At 36.9% G+C, this 22673-nt stretch overlaps 1 protein-coding gene across 3 annotated transcripts in view; it reads right to left on the bottom strand.

Moving 5' to 3' along the window:
• LOC120067171 (calmodulin-binding transcription activator 4) overlaps nt 1-22450 on the bottom strand; it is a 39493-nt gene extending 17043 nt beyond the window's left edge. Inside the window, exons 1-8 of one of the 3 annotated variants that reach the window (XM_039018642.1) lie at nt 22282-22450; nt 22104-22226; nt 20634-20759; nt 20405-20520; nt 19429-19517; nt 10400-10445; nt 4551-4977; nt 4131-4339 (exon numbers count right to left, since the gene is read on the bottom strand). In XM_039018642.1, coding sequence (XP_038874570.1) covers nt 4131-4339; nt 4551-4977; nt 10400-10445; nt 19429-19517; nt 20405-20520; nt 20634-20759; nt 22104-22116 — 1026 coding nt within the window. In that variant the 5' untranslated portion in view covers nt 22117-22226; nt 22282-22450. The remainder of the gene's footprint in view (nt 1-4130; nt 4340-4550; nt 4978-10399; nt 10446-19428; nt 19518-20404; nt 20521-20633; nt 20760-22103; nt 22227-22281) is intronic. The other 2 variants (XM_039018643.1, XM_039018644.1) reach the window with 2 other exon arrangements.
• Between the last annotated feature and the right edge of the window lie 223 nt (nt 22451-22673).

Below are 22673 nucleotides of genomic sequence, written 5' to 3'. Positions count from 1 at the left end.
ATTTCTACGTTGTCATTTAATGGAGGAGAGGGGGAGTTTTTTTCTTTAAGCAACCATCTGATATTTCAGTATTAAAACTAGAATCCGAGCCATCATCACTATTAAATTTAAGAGATCTTTGAGCTTCTTTGGGCGATTTTTCACTGGAAAAAATTTTAAATTTAGGCTCATTTGGCGGGAATTTGAAACGGTACCTTTTAGGTGGCTCAAAATTCGAACGGCCGGCAGCTCTCCTTTTCAGATTTTGTTTCTCTTTCTTCTTTCCCTCAAATGTGTTCACATTGGTCTGATCTTGAGGATTCATTATTTGTATGTATACCTCGGAATTTGGAACAGAAAATGGCTTCCGATAGGTCTCCAGTTCAGTCTGAGTGGTGAGCTCGATCTTCTTTTCAGAAGGGGCGGCTGGAATTTTGGAAAATTTTGGCTTGATCCTCGATGGAAGGAGAAATTCGAACTTGGAATTTAATGGATCACATTCTACTTCCTCATCCTTCATAACTTGATTTAATCGAACAATATCAATTGGATTGTTAAAATTAAACACGAATAAATCTCCTCTTACCTTGCCGGGTGGGTTAGTTGATGAAATATCACCAAAGTTGAAGAAATATTACCCCTTTTTTCATCTGAAATCTCTATCGTTGCAAGGATGAAACTGCATATATTTTCATTAAGAAAATTTAGAGTTTCAATAGCAACATTTTCCAATCCACCATAATAAGTGTCGATAGCTTCAAATGTTTGTTTGTTCCAATAGTCTAGAGGAAGATTTTTAAGTGATAACCATCCACCGTAGCCTTTTGAATACAATGGTCTACTATAAGTGAATTTATCCCATTTTTCGAACTTTAGGTGGAATGAACCAAACTTTTTCCATTTGCCAGGGTTCTCGATTAGTTCATCCAATGAACCTTGATCCATTTCAACCAATGCATTTTCTGCAAACATTGGTCTTGATTGAAAGTAGGGTTTCAATGTTTTAGTGATCTCTAACCAACTATCGAACTCAAAGAGGCGCGAAACAACCCATATATTATTAAAATCTGCTTGAAATACTTCTGAATTCTTAATGATCCATTGTTGATGCATACTCTGTTTATCGGGTATAAAAACAGAGGTCTTAATACTCTGTTTATCAAGCACTGAAGCAGAGGTTCTAAACCCAATATTTTTTTCCATTTTCCGATTCGACTATGATGCAACAAAAATTTGTTTGCCCACCTTAGCCTCATCTCATTCTTTTCTCCAATAATTGAATGTTGAATATTATCTGAATGGGCAGGGGAGGCCAAGGATCTTTTGATACAAAAACTAACCATTTCATTGAACTCTTGCCAGCCGAACTTACCATCACCATAAGGAATATGAATGTTCTTCCTCCCTCTTGTTGAAGGCCAGACCGCACACTCCAGAAAGCAACATTCATTTACACGAAACTTTGAAAGGCGAATAACACTTTGATCGGCTCTTTCCTTAAGTAAAAAGAACTCAAAAGTCGGACTGTTCAATAACCTTTTCATGTTGATATCGAGCCACTGTGCCACAGTCCTTGAGAAGAATACTTTTTGTCCTCTTTTCATATCTTCCACAAAGAAACCGTTGTCATCTTTCCACATACAGAAGAAATGATCACAAATAATACACCTTTTAACCTCCATGGTTTTAGATTATGAATGGGTGTAAAGATAGAAAATGGGGAGTAGTCAGAGCTGGAATGGAGGTGGTCGGACGGGAAGGAAAGGTCTGAGGGAAGGGATGGAGATTGATTGGAGGTGAAGGAGGTTATCGAAAAAGTGAAGAGAAGAGTCGGACAGAAAGGTACTTACCTACTGTTCAACTTGAACTTCATAAGTCTATAATTAAATTCTATTCTAAGTTTTTGGATTGATTGGTGATTTAACATGGTATCAGAGAAGGAAGTTCTATGTTCACTCTCTTGTTGCATTATTTCCTCCCCAATTAATATTGATTTCCATATGTAGGGCTTTCTATAAATCTCCAAGCCCACAAGTGAGGGAGAATATTAAAGTATTGTTATGTAATAGGATAGGAATATTTTGGTAAAATCAAGTTAATCTTGGTTAATCCTTGATTAATTACATTTTAATTACCAATTTAGTTTTAATCTCTTTTAGTTATCCTTTTAGGACTCTTGTAATTCTCTACAAATAGAGAGAGCCTCCTTATATTAGGACACGTTCTCATTAATAAAAAGACTCTTGATTTGATTCTTGGAGATTTCTCTCCTTTTAGCATTTAGGCTACATCAAATTGGTATCAGAGAGTTCGATCTCGGCCAAGCTGACTGCCACCGGTGGAAGTCCAGGAAACTCTTGACGACGCCGATCACAAAAGAGAGCTTCGTGAGTTGTGCTCGTTGCCAAACAACACACATCTAACTAGGGGGAACCCTTTAAATTCAAGAAAATCAAGAAGAAGCTTGAAGAATCATCCAAGAAAGGAATTTTATAGAAGATCTCTAATGCATTTTAGGACAGAAATTAATATTCGTGCTATGAAGAACGGCCAAGAAGGTTCAAAACATGTTCGGGAAAATTCAAGAATCGGTCCTACAACAATTTAGATGAAGAAACTTATTCAAGAACACCCAATTTGTACATAAATCCCGAAGTATTGGAGGAAATGAAGAAGGGTGCCAAGAAGATCCAACATTTGTTGGGAAAGATGACTCAAAACATGGAGCAAATTTTTAAACATTTGCAAGAATTTAGAAAAGAATTAATGCAAGAAAATCAAGAATCCATCCAATGGGGCTGTGAAATCGGGCCAGAAACAATTGAAAAGAAACCCATTGTAAAGATGAAGACTAACCGCACAAAAAGAAAATTGAAGAAACTGTCGACAGCAAGGTTAAAAAGACCAATGAGATTAACTCTAAAACTGCACAATATGAAACGAACGAGGAGGAACAATCAATTAATGAGAATGATGGTGCGGACGTTGAAAGCAAAGACACGACAGAAGCAAAAGAAAACAATACCCACGGGCGTCCTACTTCAAAAAGGTTCGAAACCCTAATTGCAGTCGATCACGAAATAACGTGGAAGATGATATATTTGAAATTGAAAAAAATTGGGTTTCCGAGTGGAATAGATTGAACATACAAGAGGTCGAATTGAAAGTTGACAAAGGTGACTCGTGTGAGGAAGAAGATGAGATTGGCCTATCCGTTGCACGACACAATTCAAAAGATTTGACCCATTACCCAGTTGACCCAACCTGCATGTGTCGCCAAAGCATACCAAAAGAATTACATAAAGAATTTGCATCTTCCATTTTCTGACCATACCTAAAGACAAACAATTTTCAAATTTTCGATAAGGGTTTCACATTGTCAAAGGATTTATTTTCACCAATTGAGGATCATATCACCAGAAGATTATTGTTGGAGATCCTATAAAGGATTTACAAGAAAAAGATAAATATACCACCTATTAATTGGATTTGCAGGAAAAAGATAAATATTTCACCTACTAATTGGGCTCAAGAAACTTGGATGTTATTGATATCAGTTGTTCAAAGGTGTTTCCTTTTCAGTGGCTTCCGTTTTAAAACTCGAGGACGAGTTTCTTTTGGAGGGATAGAATATGGTGTAATAGGTAATAGGAATATTTTAGTAAAATCAAGTTAATCTTGGTTAATCCTTGATTAATTACATTTTATTTACCAATTTAGTTTTAATCTCTCTTAGTTATCTTTTTGGGACTCTTGTAATTCTCTATAAATAGAGAGAGCCTCCTTATATTAGGACACGTTCTCATTAATAAAAAGACTCTTGATTTGATTCTAGGAGATTTCTCTCCTTTTAGCATTTAGGCTACATCATATTGATATAACTAAATTTATCACAATCTGTCAACTTACGTTGATTTAATAGATTTAAAAGTTTATCAAGACAGACAGTGGATTAACAGGTCAACAACGGATACACACCATTACAATAGCCTCAACCTCACAATAGTTCATCTAAGAAAGCAGTTAATTAAGCACAATGTATTCACTATACTATCAAGGGCAGCCATCAAGCATAAGTGAATAACAAACTATTGAACTGTAGAAGGCACTATATGATCATCACGGCCAGGAATACAAAAAATTACAAGTACCTTGGTACTCTCAGTGGCAGAACCCTGCTCAGGTACTATTTGGCGGATTGTAAATTTCTGCACTTGTGCAACAATTAAACTGGTATCAACTTCAAACGAATTTCCTTGTTCTTGTTTAAGAAATGGTATGTTGTATTTGGAATTAACATCCTGAGTGTCTAGTGGTGAAGAATATTCTGTAGAAGTGCAGCTTCCTAGCATAGGAAAAGCTGGTAACACAGATAACCATAACTCGAGTTAACAACAGAAATATAACAACTCAAGAAAGCAACCTCAACGTAGTAAGTAAAATTAAGAGCCTCAGATTCACGGGACTCCAACAAGCAACTTGATCATTGATAAGCTCTCCACAATTCTCCATATAAAAGATAAAGCTTTACAAAATGGTATCCTGAAACAGCACCACTGCGTTGAAATTACCTTGCATCTCAAACGATGTATAAGTATTATCATGGACAGCATTTTCTGAATGTTGAAGCACTGAAAAGTGATCCTCATTGGACATCTCATAGTAGTCTATAAGGTTAGAATTTGAACCTTCCTCATCACCATAAAATGGACCAATGTCTTTCAAGCTGTCTTCATTCAAACTTAACTGCTCCTCTATCCTTCTCAAAGCTTGAGAAACATCACGATCGTTTGAACTTTTAAATTCTGATACTTCATACTGTCCATCCACGCCATTTGACCAAATAGTATGGTTGCCAGTGTCTGAAGTAACTTCTACAGACCCTGGGCTCAATGAAGTCAGTTGATATTCCGGACCAAGATTTTGGGACGAATAGGAACCAGAAGTAGAAACTGATGCTGGAGACAATTGTGGAACACTTTCCGTCCCAGACCTTCCCTGCAGCAGAAATCTCATATGAGTGTTGGATAAATTTACTAAAAATAGAATAAATATGTGCTTAAATGTCATAATGGTTCCACCAATATTATCTGTTATCCCTGAGAATAGAAAACATCTCTTGCCGAATACATACAGATATTACAAACACGGAATTGCTGGCACAAAAATCAGTGGGTTTGGGAATTCGAGGAACCTTGAAAAAAACTAGCACAAAAATCTATAATGAAACATAGGTTTAAAAAATACCCACACCCACACACGAATCAAGTACTATCATAACCTAAGAAGACCAGACATGCTCCGAATAGGTGTCTGACACGATAAAAAAGTGTTTGAATTAAATATTTTTTTTTAGATATTTCTTTTGTTGTTTTACATTGTTTTCTAATAAGAAATGACCATCTTAATATTTGTATGTTCTATTATTAAATATTTCAGTGGGTGGGGTGTGAAATATTATCTTAATTTTTTTTCAAGAAGTTTTATCTTATTATTTATTTTATTATATAATATTTGGATTCTTTACAATTTATTATCATTAATCTTTTAGGCTTTTTATGCGCATATAACCTTATGTTCTACATATATTATTTATTTATTTATTGTGCCTCGTTTCGCTCAGGCGTCACCTTTTTGTCTCCTCTCGCCTTGAGGCGATCAAGGGACTTGTCGCCTTGAGTTGCACCTTATGCCCATTTGCTTCCATGTATTTTAATTAGGTTGTAATGATCTTTGAATATTTGTCTTTTCCCTCTAAAGAAGAGTTGTTCTCAACAAATTATATCCAAGAGGCAAATATCCCGACAATAAATTATTTGCAGCATAAGTATACGATTTTTTATAGTATGGATTTCTTGCTAAATGAAAAGGCAATCTTGAAGAATAAAACATCCGTGCAATAATTGAATGTAATTGGTCCCTTGATGTCATATTAAATGATTGTTCTATTGCACTTGGAGCACTTTTCCTTTTCTTTTGCTCAAAGGTAGAAGAAGAGGGAGATTTGCTCACTTTTCCTTCATTTTCCCGCTTTCATGATTTTGTAATTACTTAGTTTTTTGGCCATAGTTTAATTTTCAAATCTTCATTTGATGTAAGCCTTTGTCTCAAGCATGGTTTATTCAGCTTTGTTCTCTGTTTAAGACTCTTTGCTCTAATTTTTAGGAGATGATGAGAGCGCTACGGAGGTGTCAACCTAGTTAAGATGTCCTGGTGCATTTACTGATCCTCTGTTCTATTTTGTTTTGTTTCCTAGTGTTTGTTTCCTTTCATTTACTTGTAACAGCTTTCATTATCTTAATGAAGTGGTTTATTTCTTGTTCAAAAAAAAAATTCCACCAAAAGGTACAAACGAAGGTGGTAAAGGAACATTTCTAGGAGTCCTTTTAGCCATACGATCTTTCACCTCATCTTTTAATCTCTGTATGTCGGCCTTATCGTGGGGGTAACTTTACTACACACTCAAATTCCATAATCATCTAAGCCTAATAAATAAGCTCTAACCCTGGTATAAGAACTCTATTTTAAGCAATGAAAAAAATTACATTGCCAAGAAATGTTTCCACCTCCTTCATTCAATATTTGATTATTGGTCACATATTGTCAAAGTGGTTTTGATTCATGTTCAACACTAGAGGATGAGATTGTAGTTGCTACTAAAGGAATCGTTGATGATTTACCACTCTTACTAGATGTAGATGAGGAGGAAGATGTCATCTGATAAAAAAAATTGAATGGGCTAAACTTTAAAGAAAATATAACCTAATAGTTACTACTTTTTTTTCATTCTTACTTAAAAAAAAATCACTAGAATCAAAAGTGAGAAAACCAAAATATGGAGAGAAGAAGGGAAAAAAACAACAGAAATGAAACCTTGAGCAACGGTCGTCCGACAACGGGGTGATGGTCGTCCAACAAGGGGTGGCTGTGTCCAATGGACAGGAGCAGCGATCGATGAAGGAAAGATGCAATGGAGATGGAAAGAAAATGAAAGGGTTGGCAACTGTAATGTTAAAGTAGGGTTCTATGTATTTTTTTTTTTTTTAATTTGAAGGTTAAAATAATAAATAAATAAATAATAGAACGTGTGTGTCCCGCACGTGTCCCAGCGTGTCAAAAATTCAAATAAACAAATAAGTAAACAAGAAAGCAAAACTTTGCATCCCCTGTAATGAAGTGCTTCACCCAGCCTCTTCCTCGACCGAGCAAGCCATAGCCAAGCCCGAAACCAAAGCCCCTCATCAGTTCTCCTTTTCCCCTACTCTCTGTCTCAACTACTCTCCTCTGCTCTCCCCAGTTTTTCCAGACCAGCCGTCCTCCCTGCCCCCTTTCACCAAACAGCCGGCCTCTGCCTTACCCTGTTCTCCCTTGCCCTAGCAAAGCACCTTCCTCCACTGTTTCTGCTTTCCCCAAGCCGCCTCTCCCTCCCCTAAACATAAAATCTGCCCTTAAACCTAGCAAAACAAACCAGAAAAGGCCAACCAGAGTTCGCCACCCCTCCTGCCTCTTCAAAACCTTTCCCAAACACTTTATCAGAAGAAAGCATTTGAGAGAAGCATTTGAGAAGCATCCCAAAAGCCTCGGACTCACCCTCAGCTCAGCCTCCCCCAACCCCAAGAGACTTTTCCAAAACAGTCTCTTAAGAACAAGTCAGATTAATTCATTTTCACTTCCCCGTCTGGACCACCACCAAAAGAAAAACCCCCTTCCCCCCCCCCCCCCCCCCCCAAACTTCATTCAACCAGTGAAAGAGACTGCCCCCACTGACTCCCCCTTTAGCATCAGTTAAGAGGAAATTGATTGGCTAGCACTTAGAAGTTCAAAATGAGTCAATTCTAGAAGAAACCATACTTGCTGACCTAAATACCCTGTTTCAACAGGGGAGGAACCTATTGTCGAGATATTCTCTCCAACCCTGCCCTTCCAGCCCCTTCTGACCTCCCACCACACCTTCTGAGCTTAGTCACTGAATGCAGCTTGTTACTGGTCTAACATTTGTTGAAATTATATTTGATCTCGAAAGATGAAGAATGTTTCATGGACACTAAGAGGACTCAAAGACATTAATAAAAGATTGGCCCTTAAACGATTCTTACAGAAAATAACCCTTCAATTGTGTTAATTTCAAGAATCCAAGAAAGAAAAATTATTGATGCAAGCTTCATTAAATCTTTATGGAGTTCTAAAGAAGATTGAATGGGGAATTTGTTGAATCTTTTGGTGCTTCGGGTGGGCTGTTAACAATGTGGGGAACACAAGCCTAATTTCAGTAATAGAAACCCTCAAAGGCGGTTACTCTCTCTCAATTAAGTGCAACACTATTGCAAAAAAGACTTGTTGAGGTTTACTAATGTATATGGGCACCGATTATAAAGAAAGAAAGTTTGATAGTGGGAAGAAAATTCTATCCTGGTAGCTTATTGTGAAGTTGCATGGGTGTATGGGTGCAATTTTAATATCACAAGATGGGCACACGAAAGAGTTCCCTTGGTAGAAGCACTAGAAGCATGAAAAGTTTAATAAGATTCATTGAGCAAGCAAAACTTATAAAGTACGATTGAATAATGGGAAGTTTTACATGGTCAAGGGAAGGCATCATTGTTTTCAAGTTCCTACTAGACCGCTTCTTTATATCAAAGGGTTGGATATGAATTATTTGAAAAATTCTAGAACCAATAGACAAGCCCGGATATTGGAAACAAAAGGCCCAAGAAGATTCAACATCCTCATTTGGATTATGCTTTTCGGTCAGCTGAATGTAGCCGAAGTCCTTCCAGAAGAAGCAACCAGCATCCTCCCTTTCCCCCTCAATATGCCCACTCTGCCTACATCACAGCGAGTACTCGCTTCACCTTTTCTTTAACATGCCCCTACTCAAGTTGGTGTTGGAATAAGCTGATGTGTTTTTTTCAATCTTCCATGGACCTTGTGCAATTGATTTCAAAAGTAATGTGTTTCAGCTCCTTTGCCGGACCCACCTCCCACAAATCTATCCGTTTTGTTATGGTGCATGTTTGTAGAAGTCTTAATTGTGTAGACCTTTGGTTTGAAAGGAACCAAAGAATTTTCCATAACAAAGTCACTAGTTGCCAAGATCGCTTGAAGCCGCCCGTCGTCAAGCGCTCCTCCTGGTGCTCCTCTCTGACCCTTTCCGTGCCTATAGCCTTTCAGACTTCAACCTCAATTGGAGACCTTTATCTCAACCCCTCCCAACGGACAGCACTAAAATCCTCCAGATTTTCCAGATTTCTCAGCAACGCATATTGAACCTTTTTTTATATTTTTATTATTTTCACGCCACTGTTTTGGCTTCATCCTTAGTTTTTCACTTTTTGTCTCTTTTAGGCTTGTCCTCTTTTGTAATCTTGTTCTCTTATCTCTCAGTCATGGGATAGAATTGGATATGATGAGGATGCTAAGGGAGTGTCAACCTAGTTGAGACCTCGGGTGCATCTCCTGATCCTTTCACAAGCACCTGTATTCTCGCTTTGCTCTTTGTATAACTCTCTTGTACTTAGAGCTTTCGCTCATCTTTATTTATAATACAATGAATCGTTTCCTTTTCAAAAAAAAAAAAAAAAAAAAGACCAAATTTCGCGTGTCTGATATGTGTTAGGCGTGTGTCCGCACGTGATGTTGTCAAACACGTGTCCGACCCTGACACTTCATCCAAAATAAAGTGTTTGTGCTTCACAGATAGACACCAACAGACCCAACAAAGGAAAGAAACATAAAAGGAAAAATACTAGAAAGGAAAAACTAGATACGGAAAAGATACAAGAAAAATAATAATTGAAATAAACCCTAATTAACTTTAACATGTTGCTTTGCTAAATCAACATGAGGGAATTTATTTTCTATTTTCCAGCTTTAGTGGAGTTTCCATAAGTCTTTTCAGGATAATATTCTACAGATTTTGGTGGGCCCTCTTTTGGCAAACAGATCACAGATATTGTGGTCCAATGGAGTAAAAACTCTTCTATCTAAGATTTGGTTTCAACGAAATCAACGATTTTTCATGAGAAATCCCTTTCTTAGTCTATTCAATTGCATTCAGCTCGTCTTCTAGCTTCCTCATAGTGTTCTTGTTCTAAGGCTTTCTCTAATTATTCTATACAAAACATTTGTTTGAACTGGATTGCTTTCATATTTTCTGTTTAATTAGTTTGTATCTTTACTTGTATGTTTACTTTCAGTTTCTGTTTTATTATATTTTAAGCATTAGACTCGTTTCATTATATCCATGAACGGTCTTATTTCTTTTTCAAAAAAAAAAAGAAAACAAGGATGCAAACTGCAAAAGAGAAAGATATTGGTGCTGTATTAGAGATAAATGAATAGTGACACTGTATAATACAAAAGAATAGTGGCATTATTAGCTCATTCTTGCTTTATCTATTCTGTTACTGTAGTAATTCACCTCACTGATATCTCTGTAGTGTACAAGAACAATGTGGTCACATGACCTGCCAAGAAAATTGAATATCAGCATATAAATTTATAATGACAAACTCAACATAAATGCACTTGCTCACAGCATTATATAAATAAATAGGTGATAACTTAATCTGCATTGGTGTTCAACTGTTGAATGTGCTTCATATTTTCACTGGTCCATACTGGCCGGCTTATGTTTGGGTCCTGACACTTGGCCACTTACCCCTCCTCATTGCCAATTAGTTCTCTTTGTTGGGTGTTCACCTCCTTTAAATACTCTTTATTTTTCCGGAAATTGAAATCATTTCTTAACTACCCTTCCCACAGAAAGCTCTCCTTTTTTTGGGTTTCCTTTACCATAATCCTTGCAGATGTTTTCTTTAAAAATCAGAGCTTTAAAATCGATTCAATATATGAGAAATGCTAGTCTCAATTATTTGAATCATACTCTCCTATGTATTGTAATGAAAAGTGAAGCTAGGAAATGAACTATCCAACTGACTGCAAACATTACTTTACATTATTTTTGGGGAAAAATATCTTTTGGTCCCTAAGTTTTGGGTCTAGTTTCTATTTGGTCTCTAGGTTTCATTTAATTCCCAAGTTTTAAGTTTGGTTTCAATTTAGTCCCTAGGTTTCAAAATGTTATAATTTTACTCTTTAGGTTTGAGTTTTGTTTCAATTTGGTCTCTTGGTTTTGGGACTTACACTTTTAACCTCAATTTTTCATTAAATACTCACTTTTAATTATTGACGTAAATGTCTATTAATTAATTTAAAATAACAATGAAGTGAAATTTTAAATTTAACTTTAATAGTGATAAAAAAATAGTGAAACTTAATTAATTATAATTCTTTTACCTCTTTTAAATTAATTAATAGACATTATCATTAGAGCCGGAAAGAGAGTATTTAGTCAAACATTGAGGTTAAAAATGTAAATCTTGAAACCTAAAAACCAAATAGAAACAAAACTCAAATCTCAAGGGTAAAATAGTAACATTAAGAAACTTAGGAACTAAATTAAAACCAAACTCAAAGTTTAAGTACTAAATGTATAATATTTTGAAACCTAAGGACCAAATAGAAACTAAATCCAAAACCTAGGGACCAAAAAGGTATTTTTCCTTTTTAAAAAAAATGATACCAAACTTTTCATTAAGAGCATAAAAAGAGACCAACACTCCAAAGTACAAAGAAACGAAATAAAAGAAAAATCTGAAAATGGAATAACCAAAAGTACAAAGAGAGAGATAGCAACTAAAAAAACAATGAAACTCTCCCAATTCAGATAATGAAGCTAATTGCAGTGTTATTGTAACTTTGAACAAGAAACAAACCACTTCATTAAGATAATGAAAGATGTTACAAGTGAAGAAAAGGAAACAAACATAAAGTGCAAAACAATCCAACACACTAAAAAGCGCAAAAAGGATCAGCAAATGCACCAGGACATCTCAACTAGATTGACCTCCCTAGCATTCTCATCATCTCCTAGAAGGACTAGAATCCATAGCTAAGTACAAAATGAAGAGGATCTTGCATATGACAAGGCTTACAACCGAAGGATAAACTGAAAATTAATAACCAGCACTATGCTGTTACAAAATCAAGAGAGCGGAAAAATGAAGGCATTCCAATTGAGGTTGATGTCTTGTAAAGAGAAGTCTTGAAAAGCTTTGGAAAGAGAGCACCAAGAAGAGGCATTGATATGGGCGATATCAAATTTAAAGGAGCTAGTAGAAGCTTTGTCTTGAAACACTCTTTGATTCCTTTCAAACCAAATTTCTGATAATAAAGCTTTAACTGCGTTGGTCCAAAGTAATCTTGGCTTCTTCTTCAAATATGAGCCGATCAATAGTTGAAGCACATTAGCCTTAAAATCATTATCAAGAACCCAGCTGACATTAAAGCAGTTAAAAAGAGATGTCCAACAATTTTCTACAAAAACACACTGGAAGAACAAGTGTAAGAGTGATTCTAAGTTTACCCAACAAAGAGAGCAAACCTGTGGAGAAATATAGTGAGTAGGTAACTTCCTTTGGAGGATATCTGCACCGTTAAGTGAGCCATTTAGCATGATCCAAATCAGTATATTTACCCTTCTAGGACTCTTGGACTTCCATAAGGCTGATTCTAGTAGCTGACCAATTCGGGAGGAGAAGGATAGATGCTTTACAAGAGACTTGACTAAGAAAAACCCACTTGGTTCTAAAGACTACCGTCTTTTATCAGGAATCGAATTAAGTTTACAGTGATAGAGTTTTCCAGTCAGAAGCTGAAAGTTTTCTGCCTCTTCATCCTTTAACAGTCTTCTAAAATGAAAAATCCAAGAGGTTGAAATCTCATCCCAATAATCTTGTAATGAACCTTCGGGTTTGGTGGAGATGGAGAAGAGATTAAGGAACGAGATTTTTAGAGGAACCAAATCCAAGCAAGGATCACTCCAAAAGCTTATCCTTTCACCGTTACCAACTTTGAAGGCCGCCAAGGAATCCATTTTTAACCAGAATCTTGAAATGTTAATCCAGGGACTTCTAAGACTACTGGAAAATTTACCATTAGTATGCCAACCAAACTTACTTCTTCCATGAATGTTGATAATTACATTCCTCCAAAGTGAGTTTTCCTCAATGATAACCTCCACCCCCATTTTGCTAGAAGGCCATCTTCTTGGGACCGTGAGACTATACTCCATTTAACCAAATGATTTATTTTGCTTCCGGAATGCCCTTCCCAAAGAAAATCCTTCAATGTTCTCTCTAGAGTTTGAATCACCTTTTCTCACATCTGAAAAAGTGACATATAGTAGATTGGTATATGAGAAAGAACCGACTTACAAAGGGTAGCGCGACCTCCTCTTCAAAGGTTGTATCTCTTCCATTTGTCCAATTTGCTTTGGACTTTGTCAATCACTGGTTGCCAAAAAGCTAATTGTTTAGGGTAGCCCACTAGAGGAAGACCAAGGTACATAAATGGGAGTTAGACAGCCTTGCAATTTAAGATGGCAGCTTCTGATTGTAGCTTGAAATGGTCTATATTGATGCCACATAAAGCTGATTTTTCCCAATTGACCTTCAACCCCGAACACCACTCAAATAATTCAAGTATTTTCTTAGGTTGCTAAGCTTTTCTTCGTCATCTTGGTAGAAAATTAGAGTATCATCCGCAAATTGCAAAAGAGAAACATGAGTTCTGTCTTTACCAACAATAAAGCCTTCATACTTGCCTTTTTCTTGAAGCTAGGACAGTAGTACATTTAAGACTTCACTAACTAGTAGAAAGGAGAAAGGAGAAAGAGGGTCATCTTGCCTTATTCCTCTTGAAGCTTGAATTCTACCACAAGATCTTCCATTTATGAAAATTGAGAATTTTGTGTTAGAAGTACAGCCCATCATCCACATAATCTATCTTGAGTCAAAATTCTTTTCAACCAGAATTTTTTCAAGAAACTCCCAATCAACCCGATCAAAGGCCTTTTCTAAATCAAGTTTTAAAATCCACCCTTTTTTTCCCTTGGAACGGTAGTCTTCAACCACTTCATTTGCAATAAGAATTGGGTCTAATATTTGTCTTCCTTCGATAAAAGCACTTTGTGAAGTCTCTATTATACTTGGCATTACCTTTTTCAGCCTTTCCGCTCATACTTTAGCTACTAATTTGTAAGACAAAGTAGTTAGGCTTATTGGCCTGAAATCACATACCCGAGCAGCATCCTTTTTCTTCTGAATGAGGTTGATGAAGTTTTCTTTTATACATGAATTTAACTTTCCATTGTTGTAGAAGTCTTCAAAAAGTTCTAGATATTTATCCTTGAAGAAATCCCAAAATTTGAGAAGGAATTCAGCTGCAAAACCATCCGGTCCAGGGGTCTTATTTTTCCTAACAGGTTTAGGGTAGATTTGATCTCTACTAAAGAGAACCTTGCTGTCAGCTTTGCATTATCAGCAGTAGACACTTTGGACCATTTCAGGTTGAGAGGGACTGTTCTTTGACCTGGAAACTTGGTGTATAGAATGGAGTAGAAATCTAAGATGAGGTCTTCAATCTCTTTGAAAGAATTGGTTGCTACTCCTTGATCATTTATGAGCTCAGAAATCAGATTCCTTCTTTTTTTTAGCATCCAGAAATCTATGAAAGAATTTTGCATTTTCATCCCCTAAACTTAACCAATTCAGCTTGCTTTTTTGTCTTAGATTTCTTTTGTTTGTTCTATAAAGGGAAGAAAGTTCAGCCATCAACACATTTCTCAAACTTCTGTTTGAATCTGTTAACCCATGAGCTTCTACATGTTGATCAATTTCCTCTAATTTTCTTAATAACACTTCCTCACTTGATTTTCTTGCTGTCTCAAAATCTACATGCCAAGCTTTAAGGGTCGTTTTAACTTTTCTTAGCTTCATAGAGATGACAAATCCAGCCCAACCTTGTTGAACACCCATTGACAAAGTGTCTTTAATAATTTCACAGCTTTCTACTATGGATAACCAACTGTTACAAAATCTGAAAGGAGATGGCCCCCATTCAAACGATCCAGCTTCAAGAAGAATTGGAAAATGGTCTGAACATGTTCTTGTCAATCTTACTACTCTAGTATTTGCAAAGTTATCATCCAAATATTTGAGACCAAAATCTGTCAAGAAGTGAAGAAGAAGCTGGAGGACCTTCTCTTGACCAAGTAAATTGGCCATTACTAAGGGGGATTTCCACTAATTTTGCTGAATCAATAAATTTACTAAACTTCTTCATCCCTTTTGTTAATCTCCCTGTTGGATTTCTTTCTTGAATTCTTCTAGTGATGTTGAAATATCCTCCAATACACCAAGACTCGCAACAATACCCTGAAAGTGAATATAATTCTGGCCAAATATGATTTCTTTCTTTGTAATCCATAGGGCCATAAACATTTGTGACCCAACTTGTTTTCTTGCATAATGTAATGCACTTAATTGATAATGAATGACCTCCTTTAAGAACTTCTATCACAGTGATCTTACTTTCATCCCACATGGTTAACAAGCCTCCTGAATGACCTTGTGCTTCCACATACTCCCACCCTATGTCTTTGGAACTCCAAATTTCTTTTATAAATCTGATGTCAAAAGAATTTTTCTTGGTTTCTTGGATCATGACCAAATCTGGGTTGACTTTTCTGACACATCGTCTTACTGCCAATCTTTTGGAGGCATCACCCATGCCTCTAGTATTCCATGAAATGATTTTCATGGTGTGTTCTTGTAATTAACCCAAGATCAATCCACAATCCTCTGCCAATGAAATCAGATTGCTGGGAATATCTCCTTTGTCGATGGGCTTAATGCAAGAATTGATGATACTAACTGTGTTAAGTTTTTCTTCAGGTTGAAATAAACAGTGCAAGTCTTGTTGTTGCTCATAATCAGGGTACTCTTCTTCTTGGAGGAAGTCAGGGACTAGACTGCCACCCTCATCACTCCTAATACTGAACAGGGAGTCTTCATCTGAGTCATAGCCTTTGAAATCTTCTGTTGGAGGATCAGATAAGCCTCTTATAAAGGCTACTTGTGAGTCTCGGACTTTGAAATCTTAAAAGGAGAAGGAGCAGGGATGAGAGGGAGAAGGTACTGACCTGAGTGTCGGAGGGTAATTGTACCTTGATGCAACAATTCTCTAATATGTCTGCATTCAACAAAGAGGTCTAGCCGTTTTGGAAGGAGGTTTTCTTTCTTATGAAGCGTTTTCGAAAAGGTTTTAAAATGGAGCCCTTGCTTGTATTTTTTGGATTAATTCCGGGTAAGGGAGAGGATGAGGAAATGCCACCTAATGAATCTTTTCGTAATGATTCGTAGGTGTGAAGGGGAGTGACTGAAAGTGACGATTGACCTTCTAAATGGGCGGGAAAATCACTTGATACCTTGGAGGCCAAAATACCACCGCACGGAGGGGCTGCGGCTTTCAAATGGACTTTTTGGTTGTCCATTATTAAAAATTCTCCTTGCTTTAATGAAATAGACTGTTGGACTTCCTCGGAATATAAATTTAAATTGGAGGCCGCTGGGATTCCGAGAGAGGAGATTAAGGGGGCCATTGGTAGTGTAGAGACCGTTGGACTTCCTTTGGAATGAGTTGGATTTTCTAGAGGTTTTCTCTTCAATAAATGAACCTCCTTCTCTCCTCTTAATGACTCCTCTTCTTTCTCTTTCTTTTTGTTCACACTAAACCGGTTAGGGGAAATTCCGGATTGGTCTTCATTAATATTAGCTTCCAGCGGGCTGGCTTCTCTTCCATCCGTTTGAAAAACCACCGGAGTTAACTTTTTTGATAGGGAAGTTCCTTGAATCTCCTTTTCCAGTTGTCTAATACCTTTCATCGTTGTTTGGGACAAAATTTCCTTTGAGAACAGGGAATTTCTGGAGAAGTTCAAGTGATTGACTGCTGTCTTGAGGAAGGACCATTGCTCAGCCTCATTTGAATTACTTAATCCTTCATCTATCAATACTTGATTAAATCTAGCTTTGTCTACCGGATTTGAGAGATTCTTTTCATTAAAAAACATCTTGGCCTTCTTTGGAGGGTTTAGGAATTCAATATCACCAAAATGTAGGAAGATGCTTCCCTTGTTTTCATCTGAAACTTCTAAAGTTGCTGGTAGAAACCCATATAAATTCTTCTTAACTTGAATTCTAGCTTCTGCCACATTGAGGAGGTTTAAAGTTTCTATGGCAATGGCTTCTAATCCACCAAAATATGTACCAATTGCTTCGAAAATTTGCTTGCACCAAAGTTCTAATGGTAGATTTTTAATTGAAATCCAACCTCCATATCCTTTAACTACCCTTGGCCGGCTATGTAAGTTGGTGTTCCACCTTTCAAACTTTAGGTGAAGATGTCCAATTTTTTGCCACACACCCGAATGCTCAATCAAATCTTCCAAATTCCCCTTTTCCAGCTTTAATAAGGCTGATTCCGCTGAAAGAGGATTGATGATAATTTTAGAATTGGACCACTGCCTTACTACCTCTGAAACTTCCGTCCATTCATTGAATTCACAAAAACGGTTGACTACCCACAATTTACTAAAATCTTCCTTGAGGACATCTTGGTGTTTTCAAACCCAAAAATTAATTTTGCTCTGTTTTTTGGTGCTCTGAGGGGACAGGGGACTCTGTTTGTCTGAAAAAACAGACTTAACCATAGATTTTCTTCCCCTTACTATGTTTGCATATGAGTTTGGGACTAAGAGGGGTTTTTTTGTCACCGGTTCAGCTTTAAAGAGAGACAAAGCATCATTTAACAAGGTAAGGAAAGAATGCCAACCTGAATTAAGAGTTCCTGATGGAACATGTATGAAGAATCGTCCTCCAATTGCAGGCCACACTACACATCTTAAAAACCAATTTGAATAGACTCTGATCTTAGAAATCTTGGTTACACCAGAAGCATCTTGACTGCTTTTGACAAAGAAGCTGGATGTTGGAAGTTTCGAAAGGGTTGAGATGTTTTCCACAAACCAAAGTAGCTGCGATTTTGACAAGGAGATTTGCTTTTTGGCTTCCACATCTTCTATGATTACTGAACCAGCTTGGAGGAGGGCACAGAAATGGCTGTCCTTGATTCTACAACTAATAACTTCGACGGCTAAAATAGGCTTGGAGGGGAGGGTCATTGGGAGGGCCATAAGAGATAGATGAGACAAGAGTCACGGGGGAGGGCTGAGGTTGGTGAGAATAGGCAAAGCTTGGTCGGAAAAGAGGAGAGGGCGTAGAGTTAGGTCGGAATGGGGTGCCGGAGGGAGGGAAGGGGAGAGAGGAGAGAGGAGAGAGCATTTTAGTGTTTATGGCAGACCTTTTTAATTGTAGTGTTATTGTTATCTGTTATGTTCCAAAATTACTTTATATTATATCCTTCATGTTCCAAAATTAGCCGGTAATTTTTTATCCGTCAATAAAATCTCTAAGGGGATGTTTGGGGCATTGAGATGAGTTGAGATAAAAGAAATTAACACAATGTTCGGCCACCAACTTGTGAAATTGGTGTAAAATAACTCAACTCCACCAACTTCTACAATGTTCACAATCAAAGTTTGCACATTTATCAAGGAATTCCATCTGCACCTCTTTTTCTCTCCCTCCCTCCAATGTTTCCAAGAACTCTACCCGCCGGCCACCACCAATGACCAACTCCAACGGCAATCATCACCAGCGACATGCTCCAATGACCACCTTCGATGGCCAACTCTGACGACCACTTCCGACGACTACATCTGACGCCCAACTCTAGCTACAACCACCAACAGAACTACTACCGACTCACTCCAACAACATGCTTTAACAACCACCTTCGACGAAAACCACCTCCAATGTTCAACTTAGCGAACTACCACCTCCAGTGCCAACCACATACGGACACCACCATGACTGCATCTTCTAAGACTTTCCACTTTTTTGTTTGGCACTTGAGGCTTCTATCAACATGGCTAAATTAGGGCCTAGTGTCACTCACTTATTAGGGATAGTGGATCTCCAAATATCTCCATAATGGTATGATATTGTTCACGGCATAAACTCTCACGACTTTACTTTTGGTTTCACCCAAAATGCCTCAAAATGCCTCATACCATTAGTGATTGTATAACTCAAACTAAAATAGTCTACATCCCAATTACAGACTATTATAACCTACAGACTATTATAACCACTGACTATAATAGTCAACTCCCAAACATCCCTAAATAACAAATTCAATGAGTTTTCCACTCAAAATTTTTTACTCTGGTGTAAAATCGGGGTACGTTCATGTGCTATTTCAATAATTAAACAATAGAAATAGTAAAAGAATTATAAAAAACCTTAGTTTAATTGTCCAACCAATTGTACGTGCGGAATATTTAACATGAGTAGAACATAAATAAAGCAATTGAAGTGTTCAGGCTTTATAAGGATGGAATGGGAAGATGGTTATATCAAGAGTTAGAAAGTAGGCCTTAAGGCAGAATCACATGACTGCATTCAACAATGGAAAAGGAACACTCACTGATCCAGCATCCAATAGCTACGTCTCTGGAAATTGGGGTTGTATTCTCCATGTGCATAATAGCAATTTAACGCCTCAGCATTTCCAACCTAGCCATGAAGACAAACAATAATCCAGACTCGAGCAATCAGTAAGAAAACTTAGGTGATCTCAAAAGATCTAATGCAGACAGATCACTGGGTGGTATAGCACTATTTATGTAATCCACTGAAAAAGTTTTAGTTTCCATAGCACGAAATCAGGTAATATTGTGGTTGAACTAACCATATCCAAAGTTCATAATTTTTTTTCAATACCGTAACTCTAACCAGCTTGAAATCACATCTTATAGTTCATTTTTTTAGCACTCGATTACTTGGGTATTACCACTGTAGCATTTCATTAGTCCTGGGGTCAAAACTAGTGTTCCCATAGTATGTTCCATTCCATGCAAACGTGCAAGTCCTGGCTATCATTTCGTTTACTACTTATTAGTTATTCTATGAATGCAGATCTTGTTTTTTACACTTAGCGTGCTCAGTTTTAAAAAAAATTGAAGCTAAAAACATTAATAAGTGTAGGCATTTCAGCGTCTTCCACCACACGTATGGCAAGGGGAGGAGTGCGTGGGTGGGTGTGCGTGTGTATGATAATCAGAAAACTCACATATTAAACATTTGGCTCAATTTTTAACCCTGGGTTACATAAATATAACAAGTGAGTTAAGCACTCCTTAATTTTTATGAGTGATTTTTACTTAGCACTCAATGTTGGAAAATTCATTAGGTTGACTTCATACACCCGTGCCCTCACCCCCCCCCCCCCCACCGGTTAGTGTTCTTGTTGTCTCTTCTACGCAATATATATCCCTTCCTAACGAGGAGGAAGAAAAGAAAAGCGAACAAACTACTGTAGCCAAGAATCACACCTTGGTATATTACTGCAGGAAGAAAAAGTAATTAAGAAAATGAGTTGGAATGATTGCATGATACAAAACCTTAAGTCGTTCATGTGCTTCTCCAACAGTTCTTCCGTCCCTTTTTTTCCTCCAGCTATGACCATCTCTACGGAAGAAACGGAGTACTCTCTTGTTAAAAAGAAACAAGGAACCACCTGTTGCAAATCCATTGTTCAATAATTATCCAAACGTTATAAAACAACACTCTAACATGCTATGCCATCAAAAATCATTCCAAAGAAAAACAATAGTTAAAAAGGTTACTTACTAGTTGGCTGTTTAGGGGCCTCCTCAGTCAGCTGATATTTCTCATGATTCTGTAAAATAAAGAGCACTTCTGGAGGCTTCAGCCAACGGGATTGTGCTTCTCGATAAAGATCATTAATATCATATCCTGAGATAATGATATGAAAAGGCTTTCAAATTTCAGTTCAGTTCCCAAGTTAACTTGAATATAATTCCAAAAAAGTAAAAGACCCAACAAAATGGGTATAGATACGAGATCATTATCACAAAACTTACTCGCAGATGGAAAGAGGGCATAGTAGGCATGTAAAATGAATTTTACATGTTTTTTATAATAGAAATAACTTCCATTGAGCAAAAAAATGAAAGAGTACAAAGACATACAAAAAGTCAAGCCCACAAAAAAAGGAAATTCCACTAAAGACAGGGATGTCAACCATACAAAATAGTGTCCAAAGAATAGTTACAAAAAGTCTTCAAAATCAAAGCTCAAAGGGATGTAGAATCTAGCAACGGACCAAAGATCACTAGATCCCTCTTCACCCTCTAAACACCCTACTATTATGCTCCCCAAATCACCCACAATATAACCCACATCCTAGAAAGCAACCATTCTCTCAAAAAGGTGGATGGCGGAGGGACACCTCGATCATATCACAACAGTCCCTATGACAAACATGCGAAAAATCAAATGACTTAAAGAATTTCTAATTTAATCAGGCTACATGTAAAATTCATCAATTTTATATGCCCTAGCATTCTTTCTTCTTTTCTCAATGAAAATTGTCTTTATCAAAAATTAAATAAATAAATAAAAATACATTCATCAAAATACAAAAGAATTATGTCCCGACGAAAAACCTTAGCTGTTTCGTTGTGCAGACAACGTTTTTCCTTCATACTTGTGTACCACTATCAGACGCATGATCAGCTATTTTGGGAATGAAAAACATTGAGTAAGATCGAAATACACGCAAGAAACTAGAGTTCAACGGATCAAAGTTTCCAAATACTCAATTATTCTGCGAAAGAAAAAGAAATATATAAAAAAAATGTAAGACTTAACGAAGCTACTGAAAATAAATTGCCTTAAATTAACTTAAAGAGCATCACCGTTTCTTTCCAGTCTCTAAAAATCCTTCATTTTAATTCAAATACAAGCCAATTCCCAGTAGCTTGAGGGTTGATTTTTATAAACACAAGACTTCAACAACTCACAGCCACCTCTTCACTGTATCAACTGAAAATAGCTCAGCTTATGTCACTAGAACTGAAATATGACCTAGCTCTTCGTGAAACACTAACCAATCATCACAAATAACTTCCACCGTACATTTTTTACATTCGGCGACCAACACTTCTTATACTAGTTAAAACCATATTCCGCGAAACTTACTCGAAAAACTAAGCAGAAATTCATGTCGACATCAGGAAAAACAAGAACTCCATTAAAAACAAAAGAAATGGAAAAACTACTGACTCCATTACTTACCGGCGTTCATCATGTACAGATCGCGTCAGCTTTTTCAGTGAGAATAAGTTAAAGAAAACATTTCAGAATCCTCCCGAATTGCAGAGAAGAGCTTCAACTGGCGCTTCTGCAGAAGGAGCACAACTGCTTCGAGTTGTTAAACTGAAGACAGAGAGAGAAAAGAGATCCGAGAGAATACTTCACCGGCGGCGTCGACGTCGGAAAATCCTTCTCCGGATCACCGAGGAGCTGAAAATCGGAGATGGAGAATTGACTTCCACATTCAACAGATGGAACTTCCGTCTTGCCGTGCGCTTCGGTTTCGGCCACTGAAAAATCAAATATGGTCAGAAGCTTACAATTGGAATTAGAAAATTGGATTTTATAAGTTAAAAACAATCATAAATATACGAGATATTGATACGAAATAATATGACGATAGTTAATTTTTTAAAAATTAAGTTATTGATGAGTTGAAGATAGGTTTTTTTCTTAAAAAATCTAAAATACAGATAAATTTTGCATATTAATGATAATAATACAAGATACAGTATAAATATTATAAAACAAAACAAAAACAACATCTAATAT

The sequence above is a fragment of the Benincasa hispida genome, chromosome 12 (genome assembly GCF_009727055.1).
Source record: "Benincasa hispida cultivar B227 chromosome 12, ASM972705v1, whole genome shotgun sequence".
Classification (NCBI taxonomy): Eukaryota; Viridiplantae; Streptophyta; class Magnoliopsida; order Cucurbitales; family Cucurbitaceae; genus Benincasa; species Benincasa hispida.
Note: the sequence above shows the minus strand (reverse complement) of the source record. Positions and strands in the feature narration are given on the sequence as shown.